The 19193-nt window shown below is 47.6% G+C and overlaps 1 protein-coding gene across 1 annotated transcript; it reads right to left on the reverse strand.

Annotated features, from left to right (window-relative positions):
- Window positions 1–1378: 1378 nt before the first annotated feature.
- On the reverse strand, window positions 1379–17434 carry CSNK1E (casein kinase 1 epsilon; the record flags this gene model as incomplete). The annotated part of the gene is made up of 9 exons (XM_079549498.1): window positions 1379–1411; window positions 1759–1898; window positions 2002–2194; window positions 2698–2846; window positions 4408–4578; window positions 10185–10413; window positions 11107–11255; window positions 11426–11536; window positions 17359–17434. 9 exons carry the CDS (start codon window positions 17432–17434, stop codon window positions 1379–1381), a joined length of 1251 nt encoding a protein of 416 aa, XP_079405624.1.
- Between the last annotated feature and the right edge of the window lie 1759 nt (window positions 17435–19193).

Consider the following 19193-nt stretch of genomic DNA (forward strand, 5'->3'; position numbering starts at 1 on the left):
AACACGCACAGCCAGACAAAAAGAGACCCCGCTGCAGGGATGGGAAGTGGGTTCTCATCTCCCTGTACTTCGGCTCTGGATGTCTTGGCATGGAGAGCCACTTGGAACCAAGACGCAGAGAAGCCATCAAGGAAAGGAAGCCCAAGTCAGCGATGAGGCCGTTGCCATCATTCCCCTCACAGCTTAGAATTTGTTTAATGCTTGAGAAAATAAATTCTGTTATTACAATAAAAATCGGACTTCTAGCGAGTGTGGCTGGAATCTGTTTCCTTCCCGGCCCACAAGTCTCCTGAAAAGGACAGAACAGAAAAGAAAATTCCCCCCTCCCCGCCCCGTTCCCCTGCCCTCAGAGAAAAAGGAGAGCAAAGTCAAAATGTATATGGCTAGAAACCATATGATTTGAAAATAATTAAAAAAAAATAACAAAGCAGAAGATACCCAAAGGGGAGGGGAGAAAGAAGGAAGAAGAAACTATAACCAGGAGAGGGTACGGGCAGGCAGCAAAGGGCCCGGGTGGGCTGGGGGCAGCTGCACAGAGGTGTTACTGCACGGCTCCCGCGTCGTCGGCTCCCTGGAGGTGCTCACACTGGGGGACGCAGGCGGCCCTCTCGGAAATGGCTCGTACCAGCACGGGGCACAGCTCGACTCCTCATTGGCAAAAAGAAAATCTGTTGTTGTTTGTTGGTTGTTTTTTTGTTGTTTGTTTTTTTTCTTTTTGTGTTTGTGTGTGTGATTTTGTCAGGTTTTTTTTTTTTTTAGGTTTTTGTTTGTTTTTTTTTGGGGTTTTTTGTTTTTTAAAAGAAAAATACAGTGAAGACACTAGAAATCAAGAAAATTAAAAAAAAAAAAAAGAAAAAGAAAAAAAAGAAAAAAAAAAGAGAGAAAGAGAAAAGGAAGTTAGGCAAAGAGGCTCTCCCCAGTCGATTCAATACCACCTGGAGCAGAACTAACCAAATCGCCTTTTTCTCCTGCTCTCCTGCCACCCCTCAGTTACCTTGTCCAGTTAGATGAGATACTCTTTAGCTGTGCAAAGTTTCACACTCCTCCCCACCATCACACTGCCAGAAAAGCATTCATCAGGAATTAACAAAATGGCTCCCCAGCGCAGCACCTTCTCTCCCCTCCCCACCCTCCAGGAAAAACAGAAGCTACTTTCACACCCAAGATTATTCATCCTCAAGGCTCTGGCAGCAACCTTTGCTCTTCCTCCCAAAGCCAAAAAATACCTCAAAGTAAGGCAAAGGGGAAATGAAATGCCCCATCCCCCACAGTTACATCAAGGATTTAACCTAATCCCTGATGCTAGCAATCCCCTCCTTGCAGGATCCCAGGCACCAGGACTCACCTAAGCAAACACTGGTCCAGTGGCAATTGCTCCTCACTTCCCAAGGTGATCAAATGGCACACTTGTCTACAAAAGAACAGAAAGAATACGCGAGAGATGAAGAAGGGGCACGGACAGCAAAACAGAGAGGCTGAGCACTTCTCCCATGTATCACCCTTCCCAAGGTTCACTTGAAACCACTGTGGTCTGGAAGACTACCAGGTGAAGGCTTAAAAAGAGCAAAACAGATCTAAGACCATGCTAGGCACAGCTTGCAGAAAGCACACAACTGAAGAGTGAAGCTGTAACCTGGTACCACTCCCCAGCGTGCTGCAGAAGCTTCAGGCAGTGTGCCTTCACGTCAGCTCTAACGCATCAGGCAAAACCTGCTGCAGGGCCCTTAGTCTCTGTGGAACACTCAGGCAGGGGCTCACCTGTGATGCTGAAATCCGTGACACTTCTTGCCTCCCTGTGAGGTCAGATGAGGAGACGTTGGCAGGAGCTCCTCGATGTAACCTCATGCTGACCTTCCGCTCCCTGTCCACTCTTGAGATTGCTCTGGGGGACGTGTTTCCTGTTGAGGCATAGGAAAGCGAGACAACACCAGTCAGCGGTTACAGCACCCAGCTGATGAACAGGGGTGACACACATTCCACCAGCCTTCCCATCCTGCTCACCGGACTGCTGGATTCGGGAGGTGGGGGTGGAGGCCATGGGCTCAGCGACATTGCGAAGACGGTTGCCAGTGGCTCCAGCAGGTGGGCCAGGGGGCAGTGCTCGTGTGGCTGAGCCCCGGAGCTGTCCCATCCTTTCTTCTCGCTCGTGCTCTCGCCGTTCCCGATCCATATCCTCAGGGTTTCGGGCTGCTCCCTAGGACAGAGAGAGAAATCCCACGTGGCTGTCAGTTAAGAGAGACAGCAGCAACAGACAGAAAATCCAGGGTGTTTGAACACAACAGGAAAGCAGAGCTCCATCCCATAAACAAGTTCCTCTCACCATCTTCCACTCCATCTAGAGGGCGTTCTTCCATGGAGAAGAACGTGGATGAAAGCACGTGGTACTACAGCTGCTACCGCAACCTATTACTCTGTCCTATCTTCTGGTATAGTTCACTCCTTCTGAGAAAAGATTTCTAACCATACAGCAAGAGGTCTATCTACTGACCCACACGTTGCATCAGATGGGCTGCCAGAACTGTAGCTGTATCCCCCCCAGTTAGCATCATGGAACATGCTGGTCTGCCTCTACCTGGTTCCCTTTCCCAAATTGATCACTGGGGGTAAGTACAGATAACAGGCAGTTTCTTACCTTCCTCCCCATGCCATAAAACCCATCCACATCCCACCCAGCCCTTTCCCCACATACATACTCACAAATTTCAGCATGTTCCAGTCAAAGACATAGTCGTAGGAGAAGCCCTGGCGGTGGAAGAGGTTGCGGAAGAGCTGTCGCAAATACGAGTAGTCAGGTTTGTCATCAAACCTCAGCGAGCGGCAGAAATTGAGGTATGTCGAGAACTCAGCTGGAGAGAGCAGAGAACAGCTACTTGTTAGACACTGTTCCCCAGCCTCACTGGAGATCTACCACAGCTTTTGAGCAGCAACGGGCTGCATCAGGACAGCACAGACACAGAGCTGGGAAAGGAGGAAAACAGACTTTGAAGGTTGTAGTGCTCTAGCCACAGAGAAGATTCCATCCGTATTTTTTTACAAGAGGTAATGCTCACAAATCTCTCTTCTGTCTGCTTCTTCAAGCAAGAGGCAGCAAGTCACAGTGTTTGCTGAAGGAGAGGAATGCAGGCTTGCATGATATGAATATGACTGATGCCATTTAGAAAGACTGGAAGGGATAGAATTCTGTAACAGGAGATGCACCTCAGCTCAGACCAGAGGTCCTCTTAGTCCAGTAGCTTCTGGTCAGGAGTAGACAGCTACCAAAAAGGAACACCAGGGCAAGCACGTCTGATGCCTCTATTGACACTAGCCCAGCTCTGACCTGTTTTCAGATCCGGAAGTTCCTGAGTTTGGTGTTGTTTCTAATTATTTAATAACCCTCAGTAGATCTCTCTTCCACAGCAATGTCCAACCTCTCCTTTAAGCATCCACAACATCTTCTGGGAAGGAGTTCTACGGGTCTCCTACTGCCTGCATAGAGAAGCTTATAACTTTGTTTTGAAGCTAGCAAAAGCCAGCTTCATTTGGCTGCTCCAGTTCTTGAACTGGAAAAGGAATCTGCTCCCATCCAAAAATCTGGGGGCACAGTGAGAATACAGACTTTGATCATCTCCTCTCTAACCATCTCCTTTCCAGATTCAAGTTTGCTTATTTACTGCTTGAGTAGAAGTCACCTTGCTGCTCATCTTCCTTCTTGTCTTTCCTGGACCTTTTCCACACCTACTGCACCTGTTCTGAAAGAGAGGAAGGACCAGAGCTGCACAGTGCGAGTAGGGTGTGAGTTGGCCAAGGGTTTATGTATACTCTTTGTGCTTTTTCTCTTTCTAGTAATCCTTTACACCTGATCCGCTTTCCTCAGTAGCCACTAAGTGCAAATCTGCTGCTTTCACAGAACCATCCATTGTAACTGGAACAGCTCACTGCTGAGTGACACCTGTCAGATCAGAGCTTACAAGTTTCTATGTGACACGAAGTTTGAGCCTTCTAGTCTCCCCTCACACACATTATTCTACGTTTGTTCTACAATGAATCGCACTTTCTACTCCATTGCCTGGTTATTTCTGGAACTCATCTTGGTTGACCCTAATTCCTATTATCCAGAATAACTCAGGATCACCTGCACATCTTCTCACCTCAATGCCCACCTCCATCCAGAACGTTTCTGAGATTCTAAAAGATTCTTCCCAGCACCCTCACGCCCTTACTAACAAAAGGCTCAGCTCTACACTAGAGCATCTGTTTCCCACTTCTGAACCAGAACTGTATCATCAAAGGTCTCTTTTAATTTTCTTCACTGGCGTCAGCAGCACACCAGGCTCTGGGCCCTTCATTATTCAAGACTCCATGAAGTTTCAGCAGGAGGGCAAGCCATGCATCAGACAACACAGCCATCAAAATCAGAGCACTTACAAGGGTACCCTTTGCAGAGCACCTCAATTGGCGTTGACATCTTTTTCTCGCTGATCCTCTCGTACTTTTGGCGCTTGGTGGCAGCCTTGAGGCCCTGCCAAGGCAGCGAGCCCAGGTTGAAATACATGAGCACATAGCCCAGGCTCTCCAGGTCATCACGACGACTCTGTTCTGTAGGGAAAAAGTTACATGGGGCAACGAGTGAGTGGCAACTAGAACTGCTTTGGCAATTTCACAGCTCTGGAGGTGAACACAGAATCAAAGAAACAATCTCTCTCTCTTCTTTGGTGGTTCTATAAGGACAGAAAAACCCTAGTTTTAAGGACAGAAGAAAGTCCAGTAAAAATTCCTGTTCATACTGCAGAGTTAAAGTACTCCTCACAAGAGAACAACTATCTATTTAAGAAGTGGACTGGCCTATATCCTCAACTGGAGGAGCCTTAATTCACACAACAGCAGCATCACATGCTTGCCCTTTCCTGTCACAGAGGAAGGGCACCTGCACTTCTCCACCCAGGATGATACTCAGCCCAGGGATTAGTCATGGCAAAGATGGTTATAGAAAAGCAAAGCTCACAGAAACAAGCCCAACACTACAGTGTCAAACACATATTCCACTTAACCTTCTTTACGCAGGGCAGAAACAAGGAACTGGTGACCCCTTCTTAAGATAAACAGCTGTGCTGACAGTTAAGAGAAGCTTAACAGGTAATATTGTTAGGTAATACTGTGCAAGGAAGTTTCTGGACTGGTAGTTTTTCAAGATGTGGAAGAAAAAGGCATATTTTAACCAAAAAGGTTCCCCTCCAAATGACAATGACTGTATAACTGACACCACCAGCTCTACTCAGGCAAGGATTGCCCTTAACATGCCATTATAAGGATCCACTTTGCATTTTATAAAATCACATCTAAAAGTTTTGTTTCCCAAATTTGTTCTCTGTCAGGACCAAGCCATTTTAAACCAAAAGTTTGCTCAAGATGGTTTTGACACAGAAGCTCTGCAATTCACTGTGGGCCTTCCTTCCTCCTTCCACCCTCCTAGTGCTTCTGCGGGTCAGGGGGCTTGGCAAATTAGAATTAGGGGAGGAGTGGCAGTGGAAGGAAAAAAAAAAAGAAAAAATGGCCTTGATTGCAAAAGAAAAGCAGGTTCCATTGCTTCAGGTTTAGGAGGGAAGTGCCTTGGGTTCAAAGAACATGAAATACTGTAAAAATGCTATGGTCCAAGACAGGAGCATAGAAGAAAGAAGCCTTGCTGATCCTTGAACTACCTTATGTCGAACGTGCTGAAGTAACAGCTTCTTCTGACCTCACTAACTCACTGCCTCAAGTTGTCCACTTTAGAGGGGCTAATGCTTCTTAATCTCATCAGGCTGCTGCCAAAGATAACTGCAGTACCGGCTGGGAGACACTTAGATGCTATGGAGGAAGCAGGGAAAAGAAAGCGGCCGTATTGCATTTGGGTGAAGGCTGGCATGCATACACTCTCAGACAGCTGTGATTACACACCACGCATAAAATAAATAAAGCTAAACCATATTTGATAACAACCTACACTGAATGCACATCCAGGACCTGAAAAAACAGGTGTGGAGGGCAACCTGGATCGTGCAATTTGCCAGCCTTCAACTTACCCAAACAGTAACTTTAACAGTCCATAATTATGGATTCCCTGACTGGAGCAGGAACCAGAGAAATCTACTGGACAGAAGGCTATGAAGACTGCAGTCAGTGGGGGATGCTACAAGCCCTTACTGGAGGCAAGGAGATAGATTACAGAACTAAATTGGGTGGCTCACCAGTGCACATGACGCGTGCTTCAGCACAGCAACATGACAGAGAAAAATAACTGTAAGCACAAAACCTAATTATTAAAAGGCAGTGTGATAAACGCCTTACTGTGTGGCAGCCCTGAAGTCAGCTTTCTCAGATTCATCTCATCACTGTAGTCCACTTAAACGATTTTAGTGGGATTCAAATCTGAGAGGAGCCTGAAGCACCAACATGATGGGTTGTGGCTGCCACACTGCCTGAACAGTACTTATGCAGACCTCGGAACACCGTGCATTTCTTTCAGTCATAGCCACAACTGCAAGACCCTGGATTAAACCTTGGGTGATGGAATAAGTTTACATATTCCATTCCTTTGTTTCATTTTCAGAATCATACATCTCAAGTGTTTTTTTGGGTGGGTTTTTTTTTTTTTTTGGCTGACCTCACACACCAACAGCCACAGACGACTGAGTAATAGCAGACAGCAAAAGCAGGCAATTAGAGTTAGAAAAAACCCTCACTTCTACGTACTATGGAAATTTTATTTAACACCATTACTTCCCACTTTTAGAAGCTTGGTAATCATCGATTAACCACATAACATCCCTGAGCACAAGGCAAACATCTCACACCACAGAACAAGAAAAGAAAAACCAGTGATGTGAATGGGTGCACAGAGCGAGTCAGCTCAGAAGTAGGATTACAGTCATGACCTGCACCTAACCTGCAGCACCACATCACGTTTCCTCTCTCTGTTTCAGTTCAGCTTCTCAGCTCTCCTATAACAGACAGGGGACTGCTACTTTCGTAAGACAGCTCCTCACCCAAAAACCCTTTCAATACAAAGCATGAGGTCGCCATCCCACACAACGCAGCGCAGTCTCTTGAATCCAACTCACTCTGCAAGCAATCTGCCCCTTCTTAGGAGTGGCACGGGGATATGGTGCCAGATTCCTCCCACTCTTGGGGAGAATCCCAGCCTGCTTCCCAGCTCTGTTCCCAAGCAGGTTCCTTGCAAGGAGCAGAGTCAGAGGTGAGTAGCAAGAAGGCGAGTTGCCTGATGAAGACATGTTTGGGCAAAAGCAGAACCAGGATTGTTTGCCTTGGATGCAAGGTTCATGACCAAACTAGTTTCCTGGCAAATGAAAGTACCTCCCAGTCCCCCAGGCCAGTGCTTTCCAATCCTATCCCAAGCAATGCAGTCCCCATGCAGGCCTCCTTAAAACACAATTCTTCACTACTACTAGAACTGCTACAAGCAGTTTTAACCGAGCAATGCTTTCCTGATTACACACTCAGACCTGACACTGCACATTCTCAGACTACGCTTCCTCTTTCTCTCCCCACTACATGACAGCAGAAGTCTGAAATGGGTGGCAGCCAGCAGGGTCAGCAAAAGAACCTGATGATGGGCACAGCCCATGATGCTGCCTATGAGACGAGTTCGGGGAAAAAGTGGCCCCCGATCCCAGCCCAGCCTGCTGTCATCCAGATAGAGCCCACCAAGACTGCCTCCTGGGCACCCCTGGGCATTTATTTCAGACCTCACGAGTTTCAGAGGGTGCAGGGGACTCTCATCCCTGGAGCATGTGAAAATTGACTGGAATGCGTGAACCAAAGCCTGCACAGTCCACTGACTCCCCGAACAGCAAGTCTCCCACTATGGAAACCCTCTCCAATCTCGCCTCCTACTTTTTCCTTGGTCACTGGAAAAAGAATGTGTTTCCTCCAGACATCGGAATGCCCAGTCCTTAGCTTGCACATTCAAATAAAGGCATTTATTCATTTGCTATTCCCGTCGCATGAATACCCCAGCACCTGGTTCCTTCCCTCTCTCAAAACTGCATTAATGGAACATTATGACAGAGAATTTAGTATCTGACAAGTAAAAAAAAAAAAAAAAAAAAAAAAAAAATTAGTGACAGTTCCCATGGCAATGCTGCTAACTCACAAACATGTCTGCCATTTATCCTGTGGCAAGGTCTTGAGAAACAGGAAATTCAGCTGCAACTATGACACTCCATCCCCTTTGCTCCAGGCAAGCCATGCAGCCTTTATATGATTCAGGGCAACTATCTGCAGCACAGAGAAAACATACTGAAGACCTGTTGCACTGAGCAACTCACACCCAGCATTTCAGAAGCAAAGGGCATGAAGAGAACAAGTGACTGCTACGCTCAGATTGATGGCCTATGCAGTTTGCCCTTGGATTAGCACTCAGACACTGTTTGTTCACCCTGATACACAAGCCAACCACCAGTAGCAAAGGGCTAAGTTAGGGGTCAGATGAATAATAAATTCCTAAAAGAAAACAAAAAAAGCCCACAACCAGACATTTAGCATCTCGTGCTTGGTTCAGACAGGGAAGGCACACATGAAAAATAAAAATAAAAAAAAAACTGACAGACATAGCAGTAAGAATTATTTTGTGCATGTCTCCTTGTGGCAGTTACCATGGCTGTGGAAATCTTGACCAAGAATTCAATGGAGAGTCAGTTATATATAAGCAGGTCAAGCCAAGATACAAGACCAACTTGGAGAGCATTGCAAGAACTATTTTTGCTATGTGAAAGAGGTCAGGAGATCATAGCCCACTCTCAACACACAACACTCCTCATTTTGATATAAATAAAACATTTTCAGTATACAGCCACACCACACAGTAGTAAGGAAGGAAGACAGTGGGAAATTGCTCTATTTTCTGCAGGTGAAGTCTTGTAGATGTTTTCTCAAGAATCCAGAGTCAAGAAGGGAGAACTGAAAGCTTTCCCTAGGAATATTAAGATACGAAATCTTGCAGAATGTAGGCAGCAGTTTAAGATGTTTCACTTCTCTGCTGTGATTTTCAAATTCCCAGCTTACACATTTCAGAAGGTCTCCCAGAACCAACCGAGCCAAGAGCGAGCTGTGTTGGACAGGCAAGGTGGTTTCAATGTTTCTGCCGATCGGGTTTGTCAACCAGTAGCAGAACAAAGTCAGCCTGTTTAGAAGGAACCCCGTTGTAACAATGAAACTCTCACAGTGGGGACAAAGAAGTCACACAAAGAAGTAAATATCCAGCCAGGGAAGGGAAGAGAAAAGAAAACTGCAGGAGGATTTCATCTCTGCTCCCCACATCAACCAGGTGTCGTGCACTGAGGCTCACTCTCAGGACAAACTTGGGTGACTTCAAGAGGTTTAAGTGCCCTGGCTGTTAACCTGTGTGGGGTATCTGCAAAGCCTGTAACAACGTCCAACACCAGTGTAAGACCTGGCTGAACTCTCAGCACTATACTAGCCTTAGGCACCAAGCACAGAGCCCTGCTTCCCTACAGCTGCCTCATGTTTACTCTCAGAGGTGAGTGGGACACTGTGGTTTGAAAACCCACAGATTTTAAAGACCTACAGAAGCCAATCCTCACTGTTACAAAACCTGCATGTTTGGGCAGTAGGAAACCTCCCCTTATTCCAGCTCGTTGTGCATTTCCAGCACGTTCCTGTCCCCATTCCCAGTAGTGGCCTGTTATGTTCCAGCTCTGACAGCCACAAAATCAGCACTGATACAGACAGGAGTCAGTAAGAGGCTTCAGCTGCGTGTATCCCTTCAGACTTAATGCCTCTGAATGCCTTTTACATATCTACAAGCCTGCAAAAATTGTAGAAGGCAGAGTTAGTGGCAGTGAAGTCGAGGAGGTCACAGCCTCACCACTGAAGTAGGGTTCTGCTGCACTAAGCAGTGCATAACACAGTCCAGTAGACCATTTCTGCTTGTAGGAGTTCAGATGGCCACATAAGACAGAAGAGTTGACAAAGACAGGCCAATAAAGTTATTTGCCTACGATCTCCATACGTGCCAGTAGAAAAGCCAGGCACAGAACCCAGTAGCCAGCCAGCACCTGCTTACTGGGCCATGCTGGTTTTTGTGACAATGTGGCATTGCAACTTCAGAAGGCATGCCACCCCCCTGCACAAGGTACATGCTATGTCCCATGGAAAGCCCCACCAAGGGGCAGCAGCAGGCTCACCGATTCCCAGGTGGGTGTTGATAGAAGCATAACGAGCTGTGCCAGTCAGATTCTTGTTTTCCCGGTAAGGTATGTGCTGGTGGGTCCGGGCATCCCGGTACTTCTTGGCCAAACCAAAATCAATGATGTATACTAGGTTGCCTTTTTTACCAAGCCCCATAAGGAAGTTGTCTGGCTTCACATCCCGGTGGATGAAGTTCTTGGAATGAATGTACTCAATACGGCTAATCTGAAGGAGAACAAGAAGAGAAAAAGAATTCAAATTAAACAACGTGATAGAAATGAAATGAAAGCTGCATCAATGAAAGTGATAGCTGCACGTATTAAAAGGATACCCTACCCTGTCAAAGAAGGAAAAGGTACCCCTTTTCAGGCAGAGAATACCAGAGATTGCAGTCAAAGAAAAAAATGAACCATCCCCATGCACTGGAGGTAGCAGTATCTGGAAATGGATCTAAACCCCACAGACCAGCAGTCCTCAGTTTGGAAAGGTCACCATCAGCACCACGAGGAGGTATGGGAATTAACTTTCCATGGATTAAAACTTTGAGCTTCAGGACTGACACCAGTCAACTTCCAAACCTAGCCATGCTGGGAAAGGAGAGGGTCCAGAAGGGTCCTAAGCCCAGGGCACGTACTGTTTACTCAAGATGGATAGCAGTGTCAGTCATTTACCATGTAGGTAAAAGTATCTGTGCATGTAATACATGCACAGATGTGAGGGTGAGCAAAAAAGGAAGGAGGGACAGAGATCAGAAACACCCAGCAGCGCCTAGGATCCAGGCCTTCATCAAGAAAGTAAAACCTGGCAGCCACTTGCTGCTAAATGAAAAAGCCTGGGATGTAGCATTTCTTGAGCAGAGGGGAAGGGGGGGAGGTATGGAAAAGGAGAGTAGGCACAAATGCTTCAGAGGAAACTCACCATCTGGTCTGCCAGGAGCAGAACTGTCTTGAGACTAAATTTGCGGGAACAGAAGTTGAAGAGATCTTCCAGGCTCGGCCCCAAGAGCTCCATCACCATCACGTTATAGTCCCCCTCTGCTCCACACCACTTAATGGAGGGGATACCCACTGGGGAAAAAAAAAATTAAAAAATTAAGCCACAGAACAGAGGAAAACTGCTGCATCCCCTGCTGGGAAGGTTCTATGTAATACCAAAATCATTTTCTTTCTAAGGCCCTCCAGAATAACTCCCTCTTTCAACCACTCCCCCGGTCCCATCTTTTCCCTCCCTATCTCACCTCCTCCTTGCATCATCTTGTAGAATTTGCTTTCAATGTGGAGCTGGGGATGCTTGGTTTTGACACATTCCAGTTTGATAGCCACCTCTTCACCAGTCGCAATGTTGGCTCCTGCACAGAGATGAGAGTAAAAGGAAGATTGTGCAGGCTTCCACTGAAGCTAAACACTTTTAACAAGGCCCATGCAGACGCCAAAATTTCAGGGTAAATCTGAAGGTTTATTCTCTGCAAAACAAATGAGATTATTCAGCCACTTCATACCAAGTTTCCAGCACTGCCATTTGCAAAGACAGGCACAGAGGAAGGCACATGACCAGTAAGCCAGCTCTGATCCTACAGACAGGCCAGGACAACAAGCGCCAGGCTTTGGGAGAACAATCTGCATCAGCACGAACTATCCTGAGCAGAAGTTTGAGCTGACCATATTCTTAGCCTCCAGAACATGAGCCAGCCATCCAGGCAGTGAGATGGAGTACATCTTCCTCGGTAAAATTTCTGGTTACCTCAGGTTCTAGAAGCCACACACTTCAACAGGGCCAATTAGCTCAGGAGGAGACATTGCTGACATTCCTAGCTACCTCTGGGCTCTCAATACAGTTCACAAATCTCCAGCTTCTTTCTCTCCTGAGGATTTTAATAATGTATTTAATCTTTTGCCAATACAGAAACATTTGCTACATCCAAAATTAGAAGCATGAAGAAGTAAACTGAATCCAGTAGTGAATTAAGCTACTCAGATGCCTTTTGTTGAAGGTATTGCTAGCAAGCTTGCAATGAATACAAAAGCACCTCCCCACACACTTTTCCTCAAAGAGAAGCAAGCTGCCAGCCACGAAAGCCAGCACTCTGGTCCCAAAGGGCACTGCCAAAGGAGGAACAGGCTGATCCTTCTCTCCTATTAGCAGAGAGGATTCCAGATGTTTCACATCATCCTAAAATGGAAAGAACAAAGATCTGTACACAGGTCACGGGAATGACACTTAAAACTTGCTTCTCTCTCCCCCCTTCCAGTGCCTGCCTGGAATACAGACAATTTCTTCCATGTATCAGGAACTGTTACAAGTTGCACTCAAGCACAAATCAGAGAGCAGCTCAGATTCAGAGCAGCTTCTCAGCGCTGCTCCAGAATATGCACGGGGAACACCACAAGGGGAAAACAACGTTTTGTAGAAAACCTATGGCACATTTTGGTAGGTCTGGTGAACTCATGCTCCCCAGTCCCTGCATTAAGGGTCGAGGTCTTAACAAAAAGTCCACCAAGGCAGCTGTTCTATCAAAAAAGGAGAAGTTCATGCATCTAGATTTCTTCTCCCACTGGATACTAAGGTGATCCACCTCCTGCTAAAGGGTTCAGGCACTACTTGTACATAGAGCTAGCCAAGAGCTCCCTGCTAGCAACAAGACGTCATCTAGATATTACAGCATCAGGTCAAGATAGGCAAGCTGCAAGGAATTTGAAAGAGAGGAACAAAAACCATCAGGGCCTGGAGGGATTGATTTACTAAGGAAGATTAAAAGAGCTAAATATGTAATGTAGACAAGAGATACAACTAAGAAGGGTGGGGAGGAAGAATGGGACATGACAACAGTCTGCAAATATTCGAAGGCTGTAAACACTAAGGAGGGAGAGGAATTATTTAGGGTGCTTTGAGGGAGGGGAAGGAAGAGGAGCAACGGGATGAATTTAATAAGGGCTTTTACTTCGGAGTCAGGCAAACAGAAGTGGGGAAAAGGCAGCCCGATTGCTAGAGCTAAGTGTGATTGTTTGAAAAAGGCTGATATTTCCCACTTAAAAGCCTGCTGGTCTGCAAAACAAGCCTGTGCATTCTCTTCACACCACACAGAACCCTTCTTACAAAGATCAGGAGTGGAAGGGGTTAGAGAAAGAACAGCAGAAGGCGCTCAGACCACAGTACTCATGTGGTCACAGACTGGTTATCTACCTTCTAAATTCGTGTTCAATCACGAGACCTCATTCAGTGTGGAAACACCCAGGATACCCAGACAGACAAGAGCATTTCCTTCCTTTCTCTTTCCCTTGCCTTTGTAAAGATTTTCCTCCAAATCCTCAGCAGCAGCTCCCTCATCCCTCCCCTGGGGGATTTTTCCTTCTCCTTGTCCATCTGCTGACACACGAGCAACAATGACTCTTGTTGACTTCTGGAAGCATTAGCATTTTCAATGAACCTTACTGCCCAAAGCTGAACAGTGGCAAGACGAATGTGTTCTCACCTCCTTACTGCCCTGCATACTTAGGAAGATGACAATGCATCCATTTACAAGGCTGCTTGCAGGTGGGGGGAGTTATCTATAAGCATAGAAGCAGAGAAATGGAAGGGGTGCAGGTGGGTACGTAGGAGGGGGTGTTAAAAGTCACGAAAGCTTCAATTCTACAAAATAGAAGTACACCATTCAGCATGGCCTCCAGACCCACAGACTCCGTGGCCCAAATGCTTGTGTCAGTCTCTTACAGGAAGCAGAAACTATGGCCTAGGTTGGTAAAACGAGGATGAATCAGACCTAAAACAGGGCGGGTCTTTGCTGAGGATGCACGTAGCTCACATTTGCAGATCAGCCCCCCCACCTCAAATATCTTTAGGTTGCTCCCTCGGCCATTTTTTTTGTTTCGAGAACTAGCAGACAGCAAGAATCCAAAGCCAGGGGTCTCTCTCATGCTTTGTTCAATGCTTTAAACCACCATCTTTCAAAAGATACAAACAACAAAATTAACAGCTCCCTGCTCCTTCTCCAGACTGAGAAAGCCCAGACAAACACAGCAGAACTTGCCTAGCTTCAACCAGTTGAGAGACGCATGTAGGATCAGGGATAATTCCTAACATCCACCCCCAGTCTCGCTCCGCTGTGGGGGCTGCACAAACACTACTCATTCATCACGAGCTGTTTGAAACAGGGCCCTGGGGACAGAGCATGTCACCTGCTGAGCAGGATTTTAAGAGCAGAAGCCTCGCTGCATGTCTGATACAGCAAACCTTCCGCACTGAGCAGGACAACGGGTTCTCCCCACCACCAGCTTAGCAGCTTTCTTAGAAGAAAGGAAGGCTGTGAGCAGATGGGGGAAGTCAGAGGGCGAGAGAGAGTTAACAGTCCAGGAAACAAAGGAAATCGCTCCCCTCCCATTGAGGAGGAGCTTGCAACCAGGAACTGTCCAAAGCCCTGTCCCGGCATGCTTTGTCTGCAGAACAGGCCCCCCCCCCCCCTTCGTCACCCTGCCCCCTACTCATCCCAAGGGCTCTTCTGGTGCACCCTAGTCATCTGCATCACAGGCAGCACCGTGGCCAGGCCCCTTCACCGACACCCTGACAAAGCAGCAGCCTCCCATCAACCCCAATGTCCCTGTGGCTCCTCTAGGTTTTGCTCTCCTGGGGTTTCCCTCTCCTTTTCAGAGGTGAGCAGGCTCAGGCCTGCTGCCATCTCAATCCCAGTGCCCATCCACCCAGTGCAGGGGAACTCTGCTCAGCATATATAACCCTCAAGGTAGAGCACAAAAGCAAGAGATCTGCCATTATCTGCATGATCTGAGCCTCAGATTATGATTAACAGGAGACCTCCCTTTGTGTGTGACCATGTGGAAATTCGCATTTCCTTCTGGCAGGAAACCCAAAAACAAATCCCAAGGAGTAGAGCACACAGTACCCACAGATCACAGAAGCACCAATGTCTTGAAAAACCTGGGAATAAAGCATCCAGCCCAAACCAGCCTTCAGATACAGACAAAACTCATTTGTCTCTGCTCCTCCTCCACTCCATCACGAAGGAAACCTAGAGGTGGATCCGGTGCAGGAGAGAAATTCAAGTGAATAAGTCTCTGTCTGCAACCCAGGCCTTGAGAGGACAGTGTGAGCCCAATCAGCAGCACAGACTGTGAGCCTATCCCTCCAGGCTGGGGTGTCACCCTGGCTCCAACAAGTCTCACTATCACTGCTTCAAAACAGGCTGGCCTGCACCTCAGTGCACATCACAAGGGCTTTGATACTACATTTGAGTAAACCAAGCCACTTGAGGCTCCTCACACTGGGCACTGGAGCTTCCCTTGATGCTTGTGTGGCTTAGTTATGGGCAAGGAGGGGACAATCTCTTCACCTGAGCTGCTGCTTTTCCATGCCCACTTTGTACAGGTACAGAACTTGCTACATGATGTAGAAATGCAGAATCAGGCCTTCCCACTCAGTGCCTCCCTGCTTTCTCCACACACATCCCAGATGTTCTGCAAGATCACGGCACTTTCCAGTGCTTTGGAAGGGTCTGGAAGGCTCCGAGCTCAAGCATAGGTGGAAATGTTGTATCCAGGCTAACAAATTGTTACCCTTTTATCCCTAGCACCTGGGTGTTGCATGCACTGTCACCTGAGACACTAATGGGCCACAGAGGAGTGACAAGCAGGAAGGGCTGCAGTGATGGCATCGCAGGGTGGAATTGGGATCCCCAATCCATTATTTATCACCTTTGTTTGTGCTCTGGATGAAGGTGGCAACAAAGCCTGTTACCGGTGATTCCCAAAGGGTACTTATTCAAGGGGAGCTGCCAACACCAATCAAGAGAGAATAATAGAGCAAGGGAGAGCCAGAGATAAAAGCCAGAGGTCGAAAACAGGTGATTTACAAAATGAGGCAAAGTAATCTGAACTAGAGGCATTCAACGAAGGCAGCTAGGGGAGGGGCAAAGAGATGTTGCAGAACCTGGAAAAGACTTTGCACAATACAGCTGACAGCATGTTCAGGCCAATTCTGCAACATGATACAGTGTTGGTGATGGGGGAAGCCAAGGAGACCCAAAGCAGCTTATGCAGAGGCATCGTGTTACAGACCGCTCAAGGGTAGCCCTTCTCTGCCCAACACTGGAAATGCCACACCTAAAATGCTGTGTAGGCTCCAAGCTGCTCAGCAGATGGATAAACTGGGAAAAATTGGAAGAACAGCAACAGTGAAGAGCAGTGGATGTAGCAGGAAGCAAAATACGACTCAACTGAGCAAACAAACAGTCAAGGAGCATATGATAACCATCTGTAAGTACCAAAAGGGTGCAAACACCAAGAAAGGAACTGCAGGCCCATTCCGCTGGCCCAGAGGAGCACAGCTTCAAAGGTAATGGTGCAAAGTGGACAACAGGTGAAGAAACTTCAAGGATGGTTCTATCAGGCTACTGGATTGTCCTGCCCCTCCAGCCCCACAGAGTTTGTGCCAGCAACATCAGTGGGCAAAGCATCAGGGAATAAATGCATATACACCTCAGTGAGCTGGCTTGGAGGTGCTTCTCCCCAAGTGCTGCGATAATAAAAACTCAAGAGTTCCACAGGCTTTGTCCATCAATCCCATGCACCTCCCAGCTGAGGCTACCCCAGATGATAAGTCTAAATTCTACCTCACCCACAATCTACTAGATCTGGGCCCCAGAACTTTAGCCATGCCAGCCTCCTCCCCGACCTGTTTTACACCTCCCTGTGTCGGGCCTCTCTCTTTCAGGTGCTGGACCATCTCTCCCACTATCAGCCTTCCATCGCTCCATTCCTTTTGCCCTGGAGGAAAGTCCATCTTCTCCCTTTCCACCTCCCACTCTGACACGTGGGTTTATATCCACACACACCCAAGCTCAGTAAAAGTCAACAAGAGAGCTGGAGCAAGGTGTGTAACAAATACACTCTCAATACTCCAGATCTAGATCAGTTTGATCAAATGTCACCGTGTCTCCAATACCTGGGAGACAAACTGGAGCTCATCCCACCCTCTGTGCCATCAGAGGATGGGCAACAACTGGCAGTATTTCTTGAAGCTTTTCCTCCCCCCCCACCTCCACCATCTCCAATCTTACATGGTGCTAAAAATATCAACAGGCAAATATATATTTCTCAAACCAAAAATAACGACGCAACTGAGAAAAACAACCACGCAGGTGGAAGGACACAGACTGACGCTCACCTAGGTAAATGTCTCCAAACGAACCACTGCCAATCTTTCTGCCCAGCCGGTATTTGTTCCCTACTCGAAGCTCCATGGTTTAGTTGTGCTGAGAAAAGAAACACAAAAAAAAAACACAAAGTCAGAGCAGAAACTGGAACTGAATCAGGGCCCCATGGAAGACTGCAAAACGAACCCATCATTTACACCCAGCACTCACTCCAGAAGCTGGCCACAGCTCCTAAATCTCAAAATATTTCACTTTGTATGCAGCTGCTGTGCTGAAATTCAGGTGTCCATGAACAGCATGAGTTAGAAACACTGCAGGAACATGACCCACTCAAGAACATCACCTGTGTTCCCATCATGAAAATGCAGAAAGGTTGAACCTCTTTCCCAACATCTTCTTCACAGAGTCGGGTAAGGAAATCTCTCCTAACAATGTGCCAGCAGGTGACTGCTTCACACTGCAAGGAGCCTAAAATAAGCAGCACCAAGACACTCCCAGACCCGTGGGACAACAGGAGGGACAGGCACATGGCTTTTGAGAAAGAATTCTCTCTGGCCCAGCACTACACCAGCACCATAGCTGCAACAAAGGGCTGGAACCAAGGGCTGTGAGACAGACTTACAGACCGCCAGGAGCTAGCGACTCCACCACCCCTAGGCGGAGGCTGGGGCAGCAGGAGACACCACATAGGAGTGAGCTCTGCGAGAGGCAGGTTGGGAGGAGGACGGCCATTTAGCTTATCTCCACGCACCTCTGCTGATGTGATCAACAGCCTCCACGCCTGTGCTACCCACCCAGGTGTGCTGGCTGCTTGTTTGCAGCCTTCCCCCAGCCTTTTGCCCCAGGTGATCAGTTCACCTTTTGACCTGCTACACCCGATTAACATAGACAGGCTCAGCCTACTCATCCCACAGAGAAAATCCAGAAGGTAGGAGGCTCTCAACCACATGGTTCGTTCCCCATCCCACCCCAACCAACCCTTCTGAAGCACACAGCCCCATTCTAGCAGGTCCCTTTTCCCTCCCCATTTCCACGGACACCGACTTGTTCTAGGAACCAAGCCAATGAGCACGGCTCCTCTTAGAGGCATTTGCCACACTCCTGATTTATGCAATGCCACAGCATTAGCGTACAGAACACAGACACAGAGTCTGCTGGGGACAGGAAAGGTGAGGAATGATTCATGTTTTCCCAAGTAGGTGAGAGGAACTTTCCCTTGCTGCAGCTAGATGGGAAGGAGGCATCACCGAAGGAAAAAACAAAAGTGGGAAGAAGAAATGGCTTTGAGATGCACACACAAAATAATACTAGCTACAGGATTCTGGGCAGACCATAAACCCCGAGCTGCCCCAGGAGGTGGGATTACAGGAAGAGGAAAAGATGAGCTACAGGGATGCCAGGGAAAATAATCCCATCAAGGCATTCAGGGGACATTGCGAATCCTGAAACCAGGCACAAAGCACACTGAGGTGGAGTTCCCTCAACTCTATTTACTCATGCATGTGTGTTTCTGTGCATCTGAGGAGCACAAAACCCCATGGCTATTTCTGACTTTCTTATTACGAGGAAGGCAGGCAGTGCCTTGGGAGCCACACTGGGAGGCCTGGGCACAGTGAGCAGACATGGTTTCCAACTGTTGCCTGCTGTTCTGCATCACCAGTTAACATACATCCGACTTGCTTGCCCTCCAACGCCAGCCAAGGATCAAAGTCCACGTTCCCAGGAACCCAAACATCATGACAGCTCCCCAGCCGACCACAGTTCCCAGCAGGGTCCCACCATACCACGGTCCCACCCTTCCTGGACAGCCAGGAGCCAGGTTAAGGAGGATACCCCACACAGCCAG

Source organism: Tetrao urogallus, assembly GCF_951394365.1.
Source record: "Tetrao urogallus genome assembly, chromosome: 1".
NCBI classification, from domain to species: Eukaryota; Metazoa; Chordata; class Aves; order Galliformes; family Phasianidae; genus Tetrao; species Tetrao urogallus.